This window comes from Tigriopus californicus, chromosome 9, assembly GCF_007210705.1.
Source record: "Tigriopus californicus strain San Diego chromosome 9, Tcal_SD_v2.1, whole genome shotgun sequence".
NCBI classification, from domain to species: domain Eukaryota; kingdom Metazoa; phylum Arthropoda; class Copepoda; order Harpacticoida; family Harpacticidae; genus Tigriopus; species Tigriopus californicus.
This window is the reverse complement of record NC_081448.1, coordinates 11,681,762-11,704,103: the sequence shown is the minus strand read 5'-3', so window position 1 is coordinate 11,704,103 and position 22,342 is coordinate 11,681,762. Positions and strand designations below refer to the sequence as shown.

Sequence of the window (22,342 nt, the reverse complement as noted above, 5' to 3'; positions counted from 1 at the left end):
GTAATTATTTGCTTAGTTATAGGTCTCCTTTTTGGATATATCTTGAGCTCTCTTGCATGATTACACTAGTTAAGTGTTATGGAAAAGTCGTTAACCTGTTTGGTGTTGTCGTCTCAATTGGCTGATCATTCGATCTCCCGTATGTCTGCCCATTGTTCAATGATAATGAGCAATAATAAGGTAAACAAGCACAGAAAAAATTTGATCAAATACAATGCCGTGATCCATTTCAGGTCCACAAATCAAAGCAATCAAAAGACTTGAGGAATGTTACCAAGAGCCTTCTGCAACAGTTTCAAGGGAATTTATCCGAACAAGATAAACTGTGCTCTTTGTGCCGGAAGACATAGTCACAATTAACCCCTGAACAAGATAATTAGGACGAATTTTCATCAAAATCATTGGAGTATTGGTTTCCTCCCATCCACGCCGTTTTAGCCTACACTGACGACTCAGAAGCATTTGTGAGGGATGTCTAGCTTGATTTGTTGAACAAGTATCTTTTGTTGATAGGTGAGAGCCCTTTTGATAAACAAAAAGTGAAAAAAATCAGGGTACATGCCAGGAAACTATGAACTATGCTTTTGGAAATGTCAAAGAACAAATAAGGCCATTACACGCCGAATTTCAATTGGTACATTTGTTTATGTTCCATCTCTATCGAAAGGCCATTGTTCCAGGAGTGTTTTGATATAAAATTCATCTCAATTGGATAACTACAGCCGGAGTTATGGCTGTTCAAACACCAATGGCCAAGTGGTTTGGCCCAAAATTGACATGGCCCTAGAATATGTCCTGGTTGGCCTAGGCATCTGAAATTTGTTGTGTGACGTTTTTCAATTTCACTCATCGACATTGTAAAATGGTAGATCCAAATTGGTATCCTAACAGTTTGAAAGGACATTATATCATTTTTGCTACATTTGGTACTTGTTTTAAAATGCATCATTTAGGTTTTATGGCCGTTAGCATTCTTGAACTTTATGAGCATTTGTGCAGACTACTTAACACATGCCTCAGCTGGTTTCAATAGTTTTTGGATCTTAAAGCCAATTATGTCCGCCCAAAACCGGGTCATGAGGTAGGTGGAGAGCCTTGAGTAGAGACTCTGAAAAAGGGGTTTGCCTTTGGGGGAGTCCCCTTTGGTTGGGGGAGTTCACAGTGGGGGAGCTCACTGAGGGGGAGTTTGCCGGTGGGGGAGTCCACTGTGGGGGAGTTCACTGTAGGGGAGTTCGCTGTAGGAGAGTTCACTGTGGGGGAATTCACAATGGGGGAGTTCACTGTGGGAGAGTTCACTGGAGGAGTTCACTCCTTGGGGAGTTTCATGTTGGGGAGTTCACTGTGGGGGAGAGTGACTGGCAGAAAACTACAGTGGGAGTTTGCCGTTGGGGGAAACAGATGGCCACCAACAAGGATATTGTTTTTAATGGTTGAAGTAGTTGGATCAGTGCCAACTGTGATATCAGTGAGCGCGGCCACGCCCACGAACAGTGCCCCCCATGAATCTGTGATATGCCCCTTTCAGTGCACCTCCCCTTCTAATCCTTCCTCTTCCCAGAATCCCTCGAACCTTCTTCCTCTTCCCAATCATCCCTTCCCTTTCCCCCCCCCCTCAATAGCCATAGTAATCTCTCTTTTCTAGGTCGGATTGAACAACTCTGTATCGCGAGGAATCAGCATTGGCGGCAACAGGGGTCAAGCGGAGAGGGGGAAATCAACCGGTGTCGGCCTGCTTTCTCAACTGTCATGAACATGCTGCAAGTGGCTGGAGCTGGACAGTGTCCCGACTAGATCCGAGAGCACGCCTTCACATTCTTATCCGACACGTGGGTCACCGAGGAGAAACACGAGAGTTGCTATCCTGGCAAACAGAGCTTCGTAGTTCATGCCAGGAAGCCCTTTGGGCGTGGTCGGACCACTGGTGGGTTGGAGCTCTATATTACCAAACGCTTTGAGCCCACCCTTCTCTCATCCTCTCCTCATCACACAGCCGTGGAAGCCCAAGGCTTCACCATCACTGGCGTTTACTATCAGCCAACTATGGACTATGATGATCTCGTCTCGGACCTCACATCCATCCTTCAGAAGGTGAAAAATCTGGAGAAAGTCATCATTGGTTGTGACTTCAACTTCCGTCCAGACGCAAGTGAATTCTCCGAGCTCGCCCAGATCCTGAGCCAATGGCGAATCACTCTGCACTCCAACCCGGGAGTCCCAACACACACCTACTCCCGGGGCGCCTCTGTTCTTGACCACATTTTCATATCAGAAATATTACATCTCCAGGCAGTTTCGCCCACCCACTGCCCGTTGCTGATCACCTCCCAATTTCAGTCCCCTTCAAGATGCCCAGAAATTTCCATCATCTGGGCGTGGAGAAGAGGAGGACTCAAGACCCCGTGGTTCAGCCCCTACCATCGAGAGCTGAGGGGTCAAATGCTCCAAAAACTGCGAAGTGCCAAAACGAGCCAAACACTGGAGACTTGGGAGTAATATGCAATATCCAGAATTGCATATAACAAGTCTCTGAGGAGCGCCGAGTCAGCCCACCAAAGGTTGTAAGTGGAGAACCTGCTCTCGTCCTCGTCCTCGGCCAGGATGGCGGGCTTGTACAAACGTGCCAAAAAGCCTGCCACCAACTCAGAAATACCCGTGAGTTAATTCCTCCTCCACCATCAAGAACTGTTTGCATCAACATCGAAAACAGTAGTGGAGGAGGTCCAGGGCTGCGCAGAAGAATACCATCCCCTTTTGCATCCCTTCAAGAAGATGAAGAGTAAAGCCCCATCAACATCTGGGGTCTCTCCTTTCCAACTTTCACTTCTCCGGACCCAAGCCCAGCCACTCCTCCAAGAACTCGTCAGCCTCGCCCTCCATTCTTCCTTCTTCCCACTAGCGTGGATGGAGTCAGCCATCATCTTCATCCATAAGAAGGGGCCCAGGGACATTCCAGACAACAAACGGACAATCGCCCTGGAAAAGCCCTTCTTGAAGATGATGCCCACCCTCTTAGCTGCCCGCTTCTCTGGATTGGCCGAGGATATGGATCTCCCTCCCAAGTTCCAATTCGGTTTCCGGAGAAGCCGTTCAACCACCACAACAGCTACTGTCCTCTAGGAAATTGTGCACCCAAACATCAGCAATAAGAGGAGAGTGCATGGATGTTTTGTACATTTCTCCAAAGCATTTGACAAGGTGTACCGAACGCAGTTATTCCTCAAACTCCAACTGTGGGGAGTTCCGCGTTCAATCTGTGTCCTGCTGTCCAACATCTATGTGGGACTCAGATGCTCCATTTGTTCTGGTGAGGACCTATCCCCCTGCTACTTCACTTCCATTTGCCTTCCGCAGGGCAATCCTTTATCGCCAATTCTTTTTAATCCTTATGTATCCGACCTGCCCGAAGCTCTTACACACCAAGGCCCCACCATCAACCGTTTTCCAGTTCAATATCTCCAGTATGTAGACGACCTGGTTCTCTTGGTTGATTCAGCCGTGGAACTGCAAAATACCACCAATGCACTCCACGGTTGTTGCCAAAAGAACGGCCATGGTTTTCCACAATGGTCGTCTGCCTCCCACCTCTTTCCATATTCACAATAGTCCGATTGAAATCGTCAATAATTTTGATTATGTCGGTTTCACATTCTCAACTCAAGATTTCACGAACCATCTCAGATCATCAATAGTCAAAGCCAGGGCCAGGATCGGATACATCTTCCATAGACTTCCCATTAAGAATCTCCTTCTTCCAATAGAGCTTCAACTCTTCCGGACCTATCTCACTCCAATTTTCATCTACGGCCTTCACCTGTGGCTCCCCAACTCCGCCCAATCCGCCCTCAAATCCACCGACGTCACCTTCACCAAGTTCCTCAAGCGATACATCTGCGTGCCCCAATATGACAACATTGCATGGACACATTTTTTATGCAAAACCGAGCCCCTCACCACCGGGCTGGCAAGGTTAGTGTCCAACAGTGTTAGGAACCTGACCTTTCCGGAGGTGATATCCGGACACAGGTTGTCCTTCCCGGTCAAGGACTAGCTAACACCTTATTGTCCTTGGCCCGACATCCCTTTGGAGTATTGGCGGTCACGCACTTTTGTTCGGCTCCCAGCCCAATGCCATCAACGACGGGAGCTGACAAAAGATCTGTTCAATCTGGCCCATCCTCTTCTCTGCAATAACCAAGAATTTCATCACTTTCCTTTACCTAACTGTGTCTGAACTGTCTGCTCTCACCCTCTTCTCTTTTTTCATGTGTTCTGAAACAATTCTAGTCAAATTCACCGTGATAGCACTTTCTAGTTAACTATTTTATTGCTTTTACCATTTTTGAAATGCTTCTTTTATGCATTTTACAGTCTGTATAATGTTTATAAACCATCTTTCCTTTATATTTTTACATGACATAACTAAGAGTCGCAATAAAGATATTATTTGTTATTAAATGTAAAGGTTCGTCCACGACCCCAGTTTATGAAGTAGGTATGCTCACTTGCTGTATGGCTCATCATCTGACAACGAGCCCACTCAAAAAAAGCCTTTTATTATTAATTCGAAACTCCGCTTTAACATTTCCCTGGATCAGCGTTTTTATAGCAATCGAAGAACCTGAATATACGTTGAGTGTAATACACTGTGTATTGCACTACTGACAAACCAGGGATGAAAACGTGCAAATAAGGGTTTAATCAAATCAGAGAGATAAATAGCTAATAAGACCCTGAATTCTAAACCCAAAGGAGTATTGTATTGTTCGCCTTCATTGCTTGTAAAATCTAGTGCCTTCTTCTGTAAAAGAAACCTAAGAGCCTCAACCCATTGTTATTTGTTATAAACATTTCAAGCACCGAATTCTCACACCTGATTCATACTGACAAACGGAGTATTGTACTGTTCGCCTTCATTGCTTGTAAAATCTAGTGCCTTCTTCTGTAAAAGAAACCTAAGAGCCTCAACCCATCGTTATTTGTTATAAACATTTCAAGCACCGAATTCTCACACCTGATTCATACTGACAAACGGAGTAATGTTAAGATCATTTACTGAATTATTTTTTAGTTCTATGTCTTTGAAGTTGTACATCTCTTCCTTTTTGTCTTCATTGCTTGAAAAATGTGAACCTCAAAAAAGCTTTTAGCTGAAATATATTGTAATATCCACAAAATTGTGCTTGCATTCATTATTAGAAGAAAAGATACTTTTGGTTATGGTATTCGTGTTTATTGCGTTAAAAGTGTGTCTGGTTGAATTGAAGAGTTTTGTGTCGTGGGAGACCAGATAATTTTAAACACTGAGAATTTGTTGCAACTTAATGGTAATCTTTTAATGGTATAATCCAGCGCTTTCAAATTTATCCGGTATGAAGCTAATGCTCATAAGTACATTTGTTACTAAGAATACTGGTAAAGTTAAACGAGAACCATTAATAACAATAGTTCAGATTACCAAATGTGCAGATTTTCTTTCCGCCGAAGAAAGCAATTTTTGGCAACTAAATTTTGGTAAGGAAATGTAGGTGGACGTAGAGCCACTGTAATAGAAAAGTACGCGCATGTGATTTTTGGTCCCAAAACGTCGTTTCCATTGTACTGTGGTTCTTCAGTTCACCCCCAAGGCGGCTTTTCCTGTGTTATGTATTTACTTCATTGTTGTAAAACGTAGCAAGAAAATGAATTGTGTGCATTTTAAAAAAGATCTATAATCTTTAAGGCCCTTAAAATGACNTATGTATTTACTTCATTGTTGTAAAACGTAGCAAGAAAATGAATTGTGTGCATTTTAAAAAAAAATCTATCATCTTTAAGGCCTTTAAAATGACAAATTAGTCGGGCCGGAAGGTTGACAATCTCTGATAAGGCAACCCTGCTTCCGGCTGTGTTCACAGGGATGCCAAAATGTGCGCCTACAACATTTGTCATAGCAAATGTCAAGAGTTTCTAATTCTAAGATGAAGTAAGAAACTCATTTTTTCACCGAAATATTTTTGTGTGCGTGTTGTTGAGGGAATGGGATGATACTAGTTTCATCGCCTTTTTCTGTGATGAATTGGGCCATGTTTGAAGTTCAATTTGACAGTCCTGAAGGCAAGTCAAAGGTTTCTACGTTCAATCATGGAACATGGTTCAATGCACATGAGCCGGAAACGGCGATACTGAAGGGTGACTGTATATAGTTTTATAAACTGTTTATAATGATGATGGTGAAAGATTTTAGGTACAAGTGGAGCCTATTTTTATTACATTTGTGTTATCATTTTTAGGGTTACTTGTCTACATTTATTCATCAAACAAATGTTTCGAGTATTGATTCAAACGTGTAATCAAACTCGACCTGATTTAACCTAATGTTTCCTCCCTGGTCTGACGCATAATGCAGGGATGTATGCCTGAAGGCGCGTTGGAATTTAGTAAAGAAGTTTGTGTCTGTCCCATTCAGGAATGCCAAGTTCGTATCGGTGCATGTTTTTGAATGCCAACATTCTTGTTATTTGATGTTTTCAACAACACTTTCAATTTTTTCTCTACTATCAATTCCATTAAACTTGACATTTTTAAACGAAGGAAATGAATATGAATGAAATTACACTCACCTCTACCTTAAGTTGAAGCTTGCCAAATGGTAGTTTAACAAGATTTACTGTCGTAGAGACTATAAAATTAAAAAAATCTTGCACCCGATTCATTTTCTTGCTACGTTTTACAACAATGAAGTAAATACATAACACAGGAAAAGCCGCCTTGGGGGTGAACTGAAGAACCACAGTACAATGGAAACGACGTTTTGGGACCAAAAATCTCATGCGCGTACTCTTCTATTATAGTGGCTCTAGGTGGACGTTTATTTATTATGTCGTATGTATTTTCAATATATACTCCTTGACACGAAATCCAAAACAAACAAAACCTAAAAGATTGTCAATGGCGGAAAATGGCAAAAATCGTTTGCAATTCAAGTTTAAAATAAGTTTGGCCCCAATGTGAGTAATAAAAAGTCTAACCTAAGGTTTTTGGAGGACAAGTAATGAATGACCTTTATAATTAGTCATGCCCTACTGCAAAATGCCACTTAAATCCATAATCTAATGATTTTTCACCAGGAAAATGACACTATGACTTATGTTTGTTACGGGAAAAACGACGCCCTGACACTGATATTAAGCATCTCTAAATCTAAAAAGATAGTTTCTATATTTTAATTGTTCTTAACCTTTGTAAGACTTTTCATTTGGTTTCAAACAATTATTAAATAATATTTTTTGCTACTTTGTGCTTCTCTATCGATGGTAGATCGTTTTACAATGACTTCTACCAAAGTGGGCCAATGCTAATAGCCTTACCACCGAAGTGGGCCAAAGCCAGCAACCAGTACAAATAATTTAGTTGTACTTGCCTTTGCAGTGTAAACGAGACAGGGTTCAGCATGTTAGATGTGGATCACAAAGTTGACGCTTAAATTTGCTGAAATTGGGGTCGTCTAAATGCACCAGTAGGCATCTGAATACAATTTTTGGTCTCTACTCTATCACTCTTGGTTTTATGAAATTGGCATGTGACGCTTCAAATTCAAACTATGTTCATTTTTAACCCAGACTTATTGCTAATTATTTGTATCACTGGCTATCACTGAAGTATTTTTGTGAGCAGAATTCTACTTTCACCACTGAAATCAATGAAAGAGCTTGCAATAGAGAACCATTGGATTATTGAAATTACCTTAAGCGATAGTCACTTGTCAAATTTCATGCTAAATATGTACCAAAAAGTTTGAAAAGAGGTTATCAAAAAATTTCATCTATTTCTCGCCCTTATTTTTTATGTAAATTTTTTACAAGTGATGAGGCAAATGAATTGTTTTTGAAGGTATTAAACAATTAACGACGAGACTTGTTGAGAATGAGCAGCTTCAATCAGAAACTTCTAATTTTGTAGTCTGATCCACGTATGGTTTAATTCTTTCAAACATATCATTAATAAACAAATAACTAAGCGAATAACGTTTTCAGTTGAATAAAACACGGTCCTGACTTCAGTAGATAAATCCAGGGTGCTGGTAGTTGTTTGATTTGTAAAAATAAACATTGGGATTCATGGACTTTGTTCGATCGTGATCGTGCAAAGACGTATAAATGTTCATACTCTCCACGTCGTTGCGAGCATAAACTCCTAGAAGAAATGAAAAAAAAGGGAATTCAAAGTTAGAATCAGTCTCTGCGTGGATTATCATGAAATACTAAGCACGGTTGCATTACATTTAAGAATGAGTGCGCGGCCGGTATTGTGACGGGTAAACTGGGTAGTAGATACCTGGTGCTCTGGGATAGTAGTATTGCCAGTAATGATTCATTTTCTCGGGGAAGAAATGAGAGGGGAAGTAGGAAGTGCGAGTGGTGTAAGGGGGCGGGGGCAGTGCTGGTTGGTGGGTGTTACCCACGTGTGATGAAGAGGGAGGCGTGATCTGGGCTTGCTGCGAGGGTGAAGCCGAAGGTGGAACAACCCTCAGGGGACGGTGAAAACCTACAATCAGATGGTTAAACAAGTGGGTTCCAAATCACCATCAAAACTGACGCGTTCATCTTGATCTTGTCCCCCTTCCATGATCTTACCCGTGTAGGAGTTGCCCGCTCTGAAATAGGGACTTTCCGCCCGAGGCTCCTTGAACAAGGAACTCGGCGACAAGATTGTCTTATGAGGTTTGAAGTGATAAAATGAAGGCGAATACCGATCACTATGGATTGAGAACCGATCCTCTTGATCCTCAATATAGATGCCCTCTTTGCCAATAGCGCTTAACTGACGACTCTTAGGCAAAAACATGATCACGAACGTAATGGCACACACCGCCAAGATACCAAAACCTGGAATGGAAAATAATCAACCGTCAAATATAATGAAGAGGGTGCATACCACTTCAATGGAAAGTGGTTGATAGTCCTACCAACAATGGCAGGATGGTATGACTCGTGTAAAACGACGGCTGATATCACCCAAGCCAGCCAAATGGGGACCGTGACCACCATAAGGCCCCCGATATATTTGGCCTCTCGGTAGTTGTCTCGAAAGGTCCGGGACTTGACGGCCAGAGTGGATGAGAAAATAATCAGGAAAACCACGTAGAGCAATGACAACAAATGATCCTGAGTTGTGAAACTGCACAAGGGACCCGAGCTGGAAATCCATTGCAGTCCGATGACCACTTGAACCAGGATGCAGAATAGGAACAACAAGGCTTGATATGTGGCCGGCAGATATACGCCAGTGTTCAAGGATATCAGAAATACCAACTTCACCAAGAGTGAGGAATAGATTAGCGTGTAGGAGAACCCCGTGCCCAATCGAATGGCAGCACAAGTGAGGTCCGTGGGTTCCACAGCGTACGCAAAGCCCACCAAAGACCCGATCAAAAGTCCAAGGAGTAGCATTTGGCCTAGGAATAAATGTCTTCGACTGGGCGTGTTTCGAGATGCTTTGCACAAAACATACACTTCAAAAGTCAATATCACTATCACATTTATGGCTGAGAACGTGAGCATCGGGATCATCCAGGAATCGCGGAACAAAATCCCGCCATAACTACCCCAGGATTCGCCGCCTTCATTCAAAGTACGATTGGTGACCAGATCTTCAAAGCATTTGGTGGAGCCCCAATCCGGACACATCTGTCGAGGACCTCGGGTGTTTTCGTTCACGGTCACGGAACCTCCACTATCTTGAATCTTGTGATCCAAAGGCGGAAGCCCAGGCAAGGCAAAGAACTCGGTATTCATCTTGGTGATGAAGTTGGAACTAGTGCTGTCTTGAGACTGGAAAGAGAGTGGATCCAGCACATGGTCTGGTTCACTCTCAAAAGTCTCCGTCATACTCTCAGAATCGCTATCCGGCCATTGTTACGTCAATCTAGAAATGAAAAGAGCACATCGTAGTTGGTTGATGATCCGAATGTCAGGACACACATTGTATGGGAACCATGGAAAACTTATTCATGTTTCATGGTTTATTCTAACGATTCCAGGGAGATTTTTTTTTCTGGCATTTGATCATGATTAAGATTATATTGAATTGGGTCAACCAACGCATTAAACTTTGGTGCTTGACCCGGACTAGAAGCCAATCTCCAATGATCATCAGGCAGAGCTTCAAGGCACATGTACTCCCACCACCAATTTCTATGTCCGTATGGGCTGTCCATCAATTGATCAGCATTGGTGAGTTGAATTTTGATTCCTCATCGCCTCATCTTTGGCAACAGGAGCCAGTACGAAGGCAATCCTGCTGAACTAACTGTTTGAAGGCAACTTGACTCGCTTCCAAATCCTTGGCCTCCACTGAGATACAGATTGAGTTTCTCCTTTCTCCATGTGTGCATTAAGTACTCTAAGCCTTCCAACAGTACAATGCCATGATTACCAGGTGTGTCCGAGAAACGGTGAAATTTGCCGGTTTCTAACCCTTCACCTCCTTTTTTCCAATCGACCTTGGCCAACAATTTCGTGTAATCAATCAAACAAACCCATTTCTTCCAATGTTCATCCAATGCTCGTCCAACTTGTTTATGTAAATTGGGGCCAAGAAATTTTGACTCACGCTTGGACATTGATAAGGGCACACAAGTAAAGGTCTAACGAGGACTTGAGAGCATGATAATCTCCAACAGGATGGATTGAGCAATGTACGTACGAATATCCTGTCCAAAGGCATGGGAGGAGGTCAGGCACATGTAGGCATGATTTCATGCAATACGAGTACACTCACACAGAGATGAAAAGATGAAGAGGGATCAATCCAACATTGACATGCCAATTTATTTGAGAGATCTAATCAGAATTTTCTCTGCCCTTGGGTGAACAATGAAAGTTGTGACGGGGATTCGAAAACAGATACACACATCATACAGAGCCACAGGGAGTAAATGAAGAGTTGGCCAACCGTCTCATTAGAGGTGAGTAGCTCTCGAATAGATACTTGGATGCCGTTTAGATTTGATGGAACCATTCTAGCCACAATGAGTAGTGCAAATAATCTTGATCTCGTTGGAGTGTTGTGAGGTAAAGTATTTTTGGGCGATGATGTATTTTTGAGGGTAGAATGGAGCCCGTAAATCACGAGAGACAAGAGGAAGTAATTTTCGGAAGAAACGACTTCTGGAAGTTTCCGATTTGTGTTCCACTTGACGTGAAATATTGGCTCCACCCTGTTCAAATGGTGATTGCAGTCCAAAATCATTTTCCCAGTTGGCAATCGTTACAAGATATTCAAATTGTAGACCTCTCATTAAAAAAGGATTTAGAATGTCTCAGGATTTGTCTTGGGATTTAACGGATGTGATTCACTCGATCTCCGTCGATTCCCGACTCGTTTCACAATCCCTTCAGGATCAATGTTTGTCCTCGATGGCTCATAATAATGCCCAAGTGTCTCCAAACTTTCGCTTCCTATGCAAATCATGTCTTGGCGCGTTTTTTTTCAATCCTTGGCATTCCACCAATATTTATCTTCATTAAGCTTCAAGTGTCTCGACTCACTTCGAAGGGGTCCTTTTCAGCTCAAAGGCGGTCTCGTTTCGTATTACTAATCCGGATTTACGTCCCAACGATCTGCTGTGAAGGAAGCCCAACCACAATCATCATCACCCGCTGTTCAAGGAGACAAATGTGATGGCGTGGTGCTGAACTGGCCACAATGTCTCATGTCTCTTGATTGCCCAGATGTGGGTTGAAAATTCCAATTTGAACCCTCCACAACACTTACTTGGAGAGTCTCGATATTTATTAGTATGCTTGCGCTTTCCGGTGAGATCTTGTTCTGAAATGGCTGAAAAAAATAATGGTGCATCTCCCTTCATGAATTCGCACATCTTGGATTCTCCAGCAAGATTCAAGACACAGGTTGGCCAACATGGATTTTTCGAAATTCCTGCATGTGCAAGGCCCATCGTAGAGCACTAAAAGTGGTTATGACACACTCTGTAGGTAGGCGCTTCATGAGTCGTGAAGGAAAATGAAGAGATCAGAAGCCGCTCATAAATGTTTGACTTGCCTCCATCATCTTGAGAGAAACGAGGATGCTGCGCCAAGCGAGGCAGACTTAAAAAGGTAGTCGAGAAGTAGCACTGGTTATCATAGTGTAACAACAAACATGAGCGGAGAAAAGTGAAATTGCAATTGACGAATCTCGTATGCACGAATTTCCCCTTCACCGCAGTCGATTTGTATCTTTTTAATAGCTTCTGAGTGAAATGATTCGCATGCTCTTTGGCCTCGTTCTCCGCCTTCTCATCCTCCTCCTTCTCCAGCTCCTCCTATCTTGTTCGCATCGATCTGAATGAGGCTAGAGATTATTTATGATGACTAGGAAGCTATCTTTCCCTCTGGAGAGACATCAATATTCAACCATAACCAGACCTGCCAAGCCCGCTCTCTAGACCGATGGACTTCGTCTATCCATTCTTGGCCATAAACTTCCTTAGAACTCACTTTGTGATTGGTGTGAGAGGGCCTATTCTTCCACTGATCACTCCCTAGCAAGACGAGAAGCGCTCATAAGTTTGTCTGGTTTCGGCTAATGGAGTACATTACGAGCTAAAAGTCCGTCAGATTTCTCCCAAAGTGCAAAAATGAGTTTCGATTGGAATCCAACCGTGACACGTTTGTTCAAGTCAGTGAGAGAGAAAGAGATGTACAAAAAACGCCGCTCTTTTCACCCCAGCGAATTTCTGTCTATTTGCTCAGAAATTACACGTTTGTGTCATGCATTATTTTAGAAACTTGGCTTTGACCCTTCATGTCTGCGGTAGGTTGGAGACTCATGGGAAAAGTCGTATTCATGACGGTGGATGGACAGGAGCTACGTAGTATGTACACTATGTAGTAGGGTAAGGAATAAACCCGACACATTTTGCCAGAAGATCCCTTCATTGAGGGAGACGAAGTCGTCTTCCATATGTCATTCATTGACTAGGGTGTTATTAGGATTGCAATATTGGTTAATGGTCACGCACACTAGGACAAAGGGTGGTTTTACAATCCACCAAGAATAAGCTTTACTTCCTTACTCTTAGTGTGTACACGTAGGTGAGAAAACCCGACGAGTAAAAGAGTGAATAACCATTGAATCATTGAACCAGCTGAACTTGTTTCTTGCAATAAAACGCCCGATGTGACGATATTCATGCTTTTAGATCAAAACTTGAGAGGTTATTTCAGACCACCCCGACAACGGTTATGGACATCAAAATGCTTCATCATAAGAGGCTCAAATAGATTTTTAATGCCTAAATAATGATGTCCATTAATGGGATTGAAATCCTGGCGTATTTAACATTTGATATTATTTGAAGGCTAATGAGGCCCATAATGGCAAAAAAATAAATGACTTCCATAGTACAAATCATGTCATTAAACGTAGCGTATAATCAAACAGAGTATCGACAACAGTTTGGCTCAAACTTCTCAAATCACAAAGAAGAAAGTTTCACAAGGGACAAAAAGTTCGACATTTGGTATGCCATTGCAATATTGGTGAAAGTAGAAACAGGCCGATAATTTTGTTAACACAATGGACATGATGTTAATAGCCTCGACATTCCTGTCCCAGTCGCGTGTTTGGAAATATTTGTAGATGCAAATTACAGGAACGTTCCTTCCTGCCTTCTTCGTCGATCCTCTTCGTTTAATGACTTCAAGTAGTAGTCTCTGATGAGGCCTCCAAAGAGCAAAGAACGGGGCTCTTCTTGTACTGACCAAATCCCTCGAAAAGCATCACGTCATGGTGGTCCTGTGGATAGTCCTGGATGGGATGAGTGACGAGAATTCGAAATACTACTGTACACGACGTCATCGTGTCGGAAACGACAAACTTTCCTTCAAACATATCAGTGCTTCGTTCTTCTCGCTGATGTCATTACTTTTGGCTTTGGTTGGCGTTATTCATAGTCACCACTACATGTACTCACTCACTCATTCACTCACTTGCATGCCCTTAACTCCCACGTGGTCGGGATTGGGGTTGGGTAGGGCCAAACGAAGCACAGTGATCTGGGATGCAATTTCAGAGATATAAATCAAAGGCTGAATAATCAGTCCGAGGAAAATTGACACTCCCAACGCTTTCATGACTGCATGAAATTTGACTCCAGACAACGAGAAGAGGAAGAAGAAGAAGAAGAAGTAAACGAGTTCTTGAGAATAATGAGCAGAATCGGTGGGAAATCGAGAAGAAACAAGATTAGCTTCATTCCTTGAAAAGGGCTGCTAGCTCATTGGGCTCGCGAGAACGAAAGTAAGAAAGTGGGTTCTTCTGGCCACAAGTATGACTTCTTGACTTCATGACTTATGAGTTGGTTACATTCGACAAATGGGATGCCATTACACACCCTCAAGCGACTATTCACAATCCACGCCGACTGTTTTGACTGGTTAACTATAGTTGAAAAATACGTGTGAGACACTGAGAAGACCGCTGGGGATCCTCCTTCTTCCTAATGATCTGTTTTGAAAGGATTGCATTAACCTTTGAAGTGACGTCGAGCTATTGAGTGGTAATTACTTTTGAGATTTGTCGTCTTCTTCCTTGTTGATATCATTAGTCACTGTCCTGTCGGTCAATCAGCCTCAGGAACTTATCTCTGCTTGGGTCAGTTGTCTTCGTCAAGCTAATCAAGATGCTCCTCTGCTACAAATCAGAAGTGATGTCAAATTTCCCCAAGCTTCTTGGGCTTCACTGATGTAATGAACAAAATTGCCACCGACAATACTGCAAGCTCAGATTAAACCTCTATTTAAGAGATCAATGGTGTCGAAGCAGTTTTGGCAAGATGTAGCATCCAGGTGTGAGTTCAAGTCGAGATGAAGAGGCTGATTGACACCACGACGTTAAAGCCAAGGAATTTGTTGATTTCTTACCGAACGATATTGGTGAACTCCTCGTCAACTCCCGTAACTTCAAACCTGAGACGCAAATATTGACGTCTTTATAAAGGTTAATCCAGACGAGGTGGTATTAGTTAGGCGGTCGTCAATTACGTAGAATAAGACTTCCACGCCCAATCTAGGAGCTTCTTCACTTTACACAACTTATTATCATGTTCTTACATTTGAAGTATCTTGGTCACTTCCTTCAGCATTTAGATTTGACGTAGACGAAACTAGAGTCAGACTTCTCAGTCTCACCAACATGAATATGATTGTAATTTTAGAGTCCTATACATGTACAATCAAGTGAACCTAGACCTCAGAAGAAATGAAAGTTGGTTAAGAGCCTCTAAATCGGACCGGACTATGTAAATTCCATGGGTTTCGGGGATTGCTAACGATCTTTTTTATGACCAATGTCTGCCATATATAATGGAACACGCTGTAGAGGAAAATAGTTTGCTAAAAAAAACCGCAATTCAAAGTCGAAACCTCACTTTTAACACCCAAACGTCTGGAACCATTTTCTAAGTCCAATTCTAGCTTCGAGTGCAGTTCGTGAATCATCTTTCCTACTTTACTTAATTCCATGTTGCGAGCTTCAGAGCCGGATAATTCTGATTGATATGACGTTCAAGTTGGACTCGAATGGACTGCACCGATCGTTGCAAGTCACTCAGAACAAATTCAAATCATTTTTCAGGGTCTGAATAGATGAAATCAAAGACACATTAAAGGGGGAAAGTGAATCAATCGCCGAATGATCTCGACCGTGCCACGAAAACGAATCGAATTTTTCACCTCACAGGATCACATCGGAGAGGTGAAATATTGAACCATCAGAAAACATGGAATGTCTTGCACAATGATGTATACCTTCATGCTTCATCATGGACACTAAGTGCCCGATAGATGCGCAAGTCGGACGGAGATTGTCCTCATCTCTTACCTCGGATCGCTTCGGAGTGGCCGATGATGCTCCCGAAACGAGATCAAACGAACGCGGAAATTATCTCACATCAACCTGAAAGAGTAGACAGAGACAACAAGATTAGAAGACAACGACAGCCAGCTGACCGAGGCTTCACTCAAATTAACAGACTTTTTCAATGCCATTTTCAGACTGAAATGGATTCCTCCCGAGTGGTGAATGGCCTTGGTTTTAGAACTAGTAGACGCCAAGATGTTACTATGAAGTCAGTAGTTATAAAAGAAGGGTTCCAGAGCATTTCAATTTTTTGTTGGGTCGTTGCAGTTACACTGTTTTGAAATGTAAAGGGATAGAGTTCCTATTTCAAAAAAAGGACTGTAATTTTGTTACTACTGCCCTGGTGATATAAGGCTTGTGTGGAAATGGCTTTGAAAGCAAATCAATACTTTTTTTTTCTTTTTTTTTTGCAGACTTCCTTACCGCTACCGGGATTGGAATCCCAGCAGTTCAAGACAAGAAGATTATTCATTTGACTTGACTTTAATTTATATAAAATATATATATAAATATATCGTCGACTAATTTTCAAAAAAATAAACCAAAAATGAAACAGGATCAAGTCAGCTGACTTTACTAAACATATAGAAACCACAAACGTAAAACCTCTTGGGGAGAAATTTCCAATTATATCATCATTTTTTACACAAGATACAGGATTTCAATTGATGGTCAAGAAAAATGTATTCCCTTAGGCGTGATTTGACATTTTAAATAAGCTCAAGAGAAAAAATTCAATATCAAAAGAGTATAATGATATGACTAACGAGCATATAACAAATGGAGCATACCAACACTATCTTAACATCATGAAAACACTGCAATTGAATGATTTTAAGGATTATGATTTAAGTTCAGACGTGGATTGGATCTCAAAGAGTGCAGATGTGTGAAATCAAGCTCTCCATTAAAAGCTGAGACATCCGGACCCAAGACTTACCAAAATGAAAAAAGCGACTCCCGAAGTAGCAAGAAATCGCTCACGAATCTTTGAGCATGTTGGACAAATTACTTGCACCTCAAAAGAAATCAAAAGAAATCTTGGTGGAGATAGAGGAAACCCCATCAGAAATAAAGGAGAAAGCAATTCAGTGCCTTCCAGAATTGGAACTTTTGAAGACGTCTTTGGTGGTGTTAGGGCTTCTTGGCCCATTGCCCTTGGTCAGAGAGAAAGGCGAATTGACTTGTTCAAAGATAGGATGATGTGTTGTTCCATTGTGCTGGGCTTTATTCTGTTTTTCTCCCTAGTCTTTTTAGTGTCCTTATGCATGTCCTCCGACAAATATCCATCTTGAATTTTAATTCCAAGCAATTACAAATTTTACTGACTGTTGCTTCAGAAATCTCTGTTTATTCTTGTGGCCACGTTGATCTGAAGCTAGAGAGAGACTCACCCAATTTAAGGAGCCCGTCAGTACCGTGTTCATGGTCCATCAATTCTTTTTCTCAAATTCTTCCTCTTAGAGTAACACATTGCAGAAGGTGGTGTCAATTACTAAACACCTGAAACTTGAGAGACCTCTAATTTGGATGGGATTCACTTATACTAGGCACAGGGTTGGGTTTAGAGGATGATGATTTGAGCGAGGGTAATCAGGTATCAAACTTTAACGATGCAGTTGTGTGCCTAAATATTGCAAAAAATGAAAATGCACAAAAAGGTCTAGAAATGACCTTTTCTCCCATTGTAAAAGTTATTTTTGCATCATTACAACATATTATGCATTTTAATAACTTGTTTTTGGGTATTTGAAAACTTTTCCCCCCATTATCACAACTTTATCCCCATTATTATCACCTTAAAAAGATAATTTGGCAAAAAACTACTTTTTTCGAGGTCTAGTCCTCAGTCAGCCTATCATCAGCATCAGCTTATCCATCAGCGATCGACGATGACAACTCCAGCTAGAAATTTCAAGACAACGCGTCAAAACCTTTGTGATTAGCACCTTATTTATGTCCAACCTAAGGCAAACTTATATTATAAATTTGAATATGCTTGGCATTAAAAACCAAATTGGACTATTTGGACTACATACGTAGATATAACGTACAGTTTTATTTCCGAGCGAAATAACAAAAAAAAGTCCAGATGAAGTCCTGTGACCCATGCAAAAGGTACAGTGCTACTATCAGGCCTTTCCAGATTGCAGAATAGCTTTGAAGGAGCCAAGGTCAGGCTGGAGGGAAAAACACCACCACCCAATTACACACCTCCATCTGATCAGCTGGGCACAGCTGTGGAATGGGATAGTTAGTTGTTAACTTGGCATCACATTGCCGGAGGATGAGGCTGATCGCGCGTCATAGAGTCCTGAAACTCCAATCCATGCTCGGAATGTACTCGCCCTCAATAAAACAATATAATTCTTATAGTGTGCGGCATTCTTAGAAAAATAAAGCGTATCTCGATTTTCAAACAAAATTGCTCCGTCATTATTTGTCAAGGGAGTGCTAGGTATTGTACCTTTTACAAAAAAAACACGTATTTAAAGATCATTGACATTTGATCTTAAAGCTGGGAATGGTTAAAATGTACGTTTAAATGAAGCATTTTCAGGCTGTAGTGGACCGCGCAACATGTGCCGAAGGCGGAAAAAGTGAAATATCTTGTAATATTGATAAATCATAAAATACTAACCAACAGTTTTATGATAGCAAGAATGTGATGGAAAATGGAAAAAATATTGAGATTTAACCATTTATCCTTGTAAAAAAATAAAATGCTCTGGAACTCTTCTTTTATAACTGCTAAAGTCATTTACTTTGTTTGAAGACTTCATACCCTATCGACCACCTGAATAGCCTTGATTGCCATACATTAGATGACAGGAGCAATCCTGAACTCGATCGACTGATATGGGGCAATAACTTTGAATGGCCAATCGCTCGTTGTGAACTCATGATAAGAGAAATCTTACTCTCTCCATCGGAGTCCTTTCCATGATGAGGAATGGGCAGGAAATCATACAGGTTCAGGAGCTACTAGGGCTTTATATCAGTGTAACATGCCGAGTAATTTACTCATCTCGCTGATGGCAAGCCCATAAAGACACCCAGGGTGAATATGAGTGAGCCAAATGGAACTACCATCTGTCGAGTATTTTGTCATTTGTCAAGTCTGGCCAATCCATCTGGAAAGGAATTCCAAAAAGAGCTTATGATCGTAAGGAAATGTGAGCGAGGAGAATATTTGATTACTGCAATCAAAATGGTGTCCATTGAAACTTCAGGAAACCCTTTGCGTGAGTGTAATTAATTTTTCTTGAGGCCAAAACCGGCTGGTACTGCAGAAACACATGGCTGTGAATCCCGCCATCGGGCACTTGGAATTGCCATTCAAAGGGTCTTTCGAAGCCAGCCGACTCAACCAAAATCCAAAATGAACGGCCATTTTGTTGTCAACAATAGGGTTAATTAAAATTATAAGTCACGCGATAGATTGAAGATTCTCTTGAATTGGTCTTCCTCTTCCTTGAATTGAGCGGATTCCAATTTTGAGGTGGACCAGAAAATCAATATGGATCCATATTCAGCCCATTCCTTTGTTTGAGTTGTGCAAATATCAAACGCGAAGAAAATGGTGGTGCACAACTCGATCGAGGCATGAAGTGGCCGTATTTGGCGTTAAAAAATGTTCTCTTGACACGAGATTTTGGCGTGCTGGTCCATGCGAATCTAATAAAATTCACCTCCAAATTGGAAATGAATTACAATTTGACTTCAGAGAAGTGGCTCTGGTCATATGGCCCGAATAAGCTTCCCATATTCGACGGTTGAAAGTGTCCATTAGTCTTATTTCGCGAGAGGAGGGTGCCCGGACAAGTGTGCAAAAGACATTTTTGCATAAGTAACAGTGGTTTTTTTTCAGATTGAAAGCGCGTTATTGAAAAACATGTGCTTGAGGAATCGACAAAATCTTACTTTGTTCTTATGTATCTATTAGCAAAAGGTTTGGCGGTCGATGATGAATTGATTGGATATGATATTTGTAATTGAGAGGCTAATGATCATTGTCTCACATTTCTATAACTTGGCTAGACAAAAAGTAAATGAAAGACGCACATGTCTCTATCATCCCTGATACAATGGAAATACCAAAACGCTTTCCAATTAGATTTTCATAAGTTCCAAAACTAGCATAATCCTTAAAGTTGTTTACCAAATTCGAACCAAAAGTATACCTTAAAGTTCTCCGTTACCAAAAACGTCTGCTCATTATTTGAGCCCATAACTTCCTGGTGAAGGAGTGCACATAATAGCCGTATTTGTGAAGCACCACTTAATATTGATCGAATTGAGAGGTATGCATAGGTGCCAAAGGTATTGTATTCTTCTCTGTCAAGAGTCCGAGCCTTCCAAAGAGGTCTTCTACCCGGTTTGGCCCGCTACCCTCTATCTGATGAGACTGATCCAAAATCGACCTCAACCAGATTAGATCAATTAATGAAGTATGAACTTTGGCCCGACGTCAAAGTGCAGTTACCTTACAGTGCTGAGCGTACATTGATTTCAAACTGCACTTCCTTCCTCGATAGCAAAGACAAGTAAGTGCTCCATTGGAACCGATTTGTTTAATCATGAACTTTCAAGTGTCACGGTTTGGAGATAAGACGAGATTGAAAGCACTTTTTGCTTCAGTAACCCAAAGCGATTGGGAACCCTGAAATCGTTCTAACGAGCACGTGTGCTTGTGGAAAGTAAACAACATCAGTGCAAGAGCTCCAGTGAAGGCTTTGGAATCCTGACTAGATAAAGTCAAATGGAATAAGTGCACATCTTGTGGACAAACTGGCTTAGCGAGGAAGATGTTTTTTCTCAAGCCACTAATTGTCTTGTCTGGAACCCATCCATCACCTCATATATTTCTATTGAGCCAGCTTATCGACCAGGAAGAGGAGATGATCAGTGACCAGGCATCATCACTTCCTTCACCGTGACTGACTACCATAATGATAATAATACCATTCAAGCCTCACTCAAAGTCAGGGAACTCGTCCAGATTGCATTTTTATGCAAATTCCCTCCTGAAACAGTCTCCTCTCGAAGGTTTTTCAGCGGGAAATTGAGCACACATCATCCAGATATCTCAGAGGAAAACGAGTCGCCTCAACCCAGATTTCCTGCTCATCTTGATTGATAAGTGTTGTCCTGACCTTGCTACTGACGTTGATCTTTATCTACTTGATATTTGAGCCAACTTTAAGGACATGCCAGAGTAACTCCATGATCCAATTCTTTACGCAAACTCACTTTAATGCAATGCATTGCTCATGAATAATGACAAATAAAATGTGGGCATTCCAGTCGAGAGATGTCTTGAGCGCCAGATCCCGTTAAGACAATCACACCTAAAATTCCTCCACAAACTGGAGCACCCTCAGAGGGTTCTATCTTTTGATTTTTAATGGTCCTGAAGCGAGACCGTTGGGTGGGAATCATTTGTTAAATGCCCGCAAAACTGTCAATATTAATGCGTAATGATCAGGTTCCCCAACGTTTATTACGAGGGATATTTTAAGCAAGGTGGCCCAAAGATGAACAGTATGGATAACCCGAGGCCTCTACTACAATAGATCTCAAGAACAACTGTAAACCTAATCAAAAGTGACTCAACCAATGTAGATTCATCATCGGATTGAGCCCTGGGCTGACTTGTATTCGGAATTAAATTCCGTCATTTCCAATGACTGATATCCGGATTCTTCTCCACTTGGACATTTGAGTTATTTTATTGGCTTTCAATGCGATGGTAAGTAAATGCCAATCGTCCAGGTTTCCTTTGATATGCTTGAGATTGGATGAAGCCAACATATTTTGTGTTGGTATCAGGAAGTGGGGTCTATTGACTATTAGCGATAATCTTGGAATCAGTTTTATTGAACAGCAGGGGTTCAACGCGAGTTAAATTGATTGAGAGGAGGGAGGAGAACTCATAAAATGTACAACTAATCACTCAAATGACTCCATGATTCGATCTTCAGGCTTATGACGATATCTACGCAACAAGTCAAAACCAACAATCAGATGGTATCACGCCGACGAATCATTGTAAGAATGTCAGTTTTTGAAGGTTAGCCAGCCACCAAGGACCTTGAAAGAGATCGTGGATCCTCCTAAATGCTTCAGAAGTTTCTTCCACTCATTCATGCCTGACAAAGATCCAATTAAACGAACAACTCTTCCGACATCTTCATACTCGTTGGGCACCTACAAAACATGCCCTACTATCATTCGCAAGCAAGGCTAACAACATATCCTCCCATTGACGTTGGCTGTTTTTTCAAGTGTCTTAAGTGTTGTAGACGAAGGGATGTGATAATTAGCCGACCTTGATACTGGATGCAAAAAAAGTGATTTGATTCCCCCCCCTCTTGTTATTGGGAATTGATAGGGGTTGGCGAAATATAATCAGCCATCATTAGCCTTGTCCCTCGTG

At 41.6% G+C, this 22,342-nt stretch overlaps 1 protein-coding gene across 3 annotated transcripts in view; it reads right to left on the bottom strand.

Annotated features, from left to right (window-relative positions):
- Positions 1-7,910: 7,910 nt before the first annotated feature.
- LOC131886923 (extracellular calcium-sensing receptor-like) overlaps positions 7,911-22,342 on the bottom strand; it is a 27,381-nt gene continuing 12,949 nt past the window's right edge. The window contains exons 2-6 of one of the 3 annotated variants that reach the window (XM_059235382.1): positions 15,865-15,939; positions 8,945-9,903; positions 8,613-8,864; positions 8,314-8,523; positions 7,911-8,172 (exon numbers count right to left, since the gene is read on the bottom strand). In XM_059235382.1, coding sequence (XP_059091365.1) covers positions 8,036-8,172; positions 8,314-8,523; positions 8,613-8,864; positions 8,945-9,866 — 1,521 coding nt within the window. In that variant the 5' untranslated portion in view covers positions 9,867-9,903; positions 15,865-15,939 and the 3' untranslated portion in view covers positions 7,911-8,035. Of the gene's footprint in view, positions 8,173-8,258; positions 8,524-8,612; positions 8,865-8,944; positions 9,904-15,864; positions 16,678-22,342 lie in introns of those variants that run through there. The other 2 variants (XM_059235384.1, XM_059235385.1) reach the window with 2 other exon arrangements.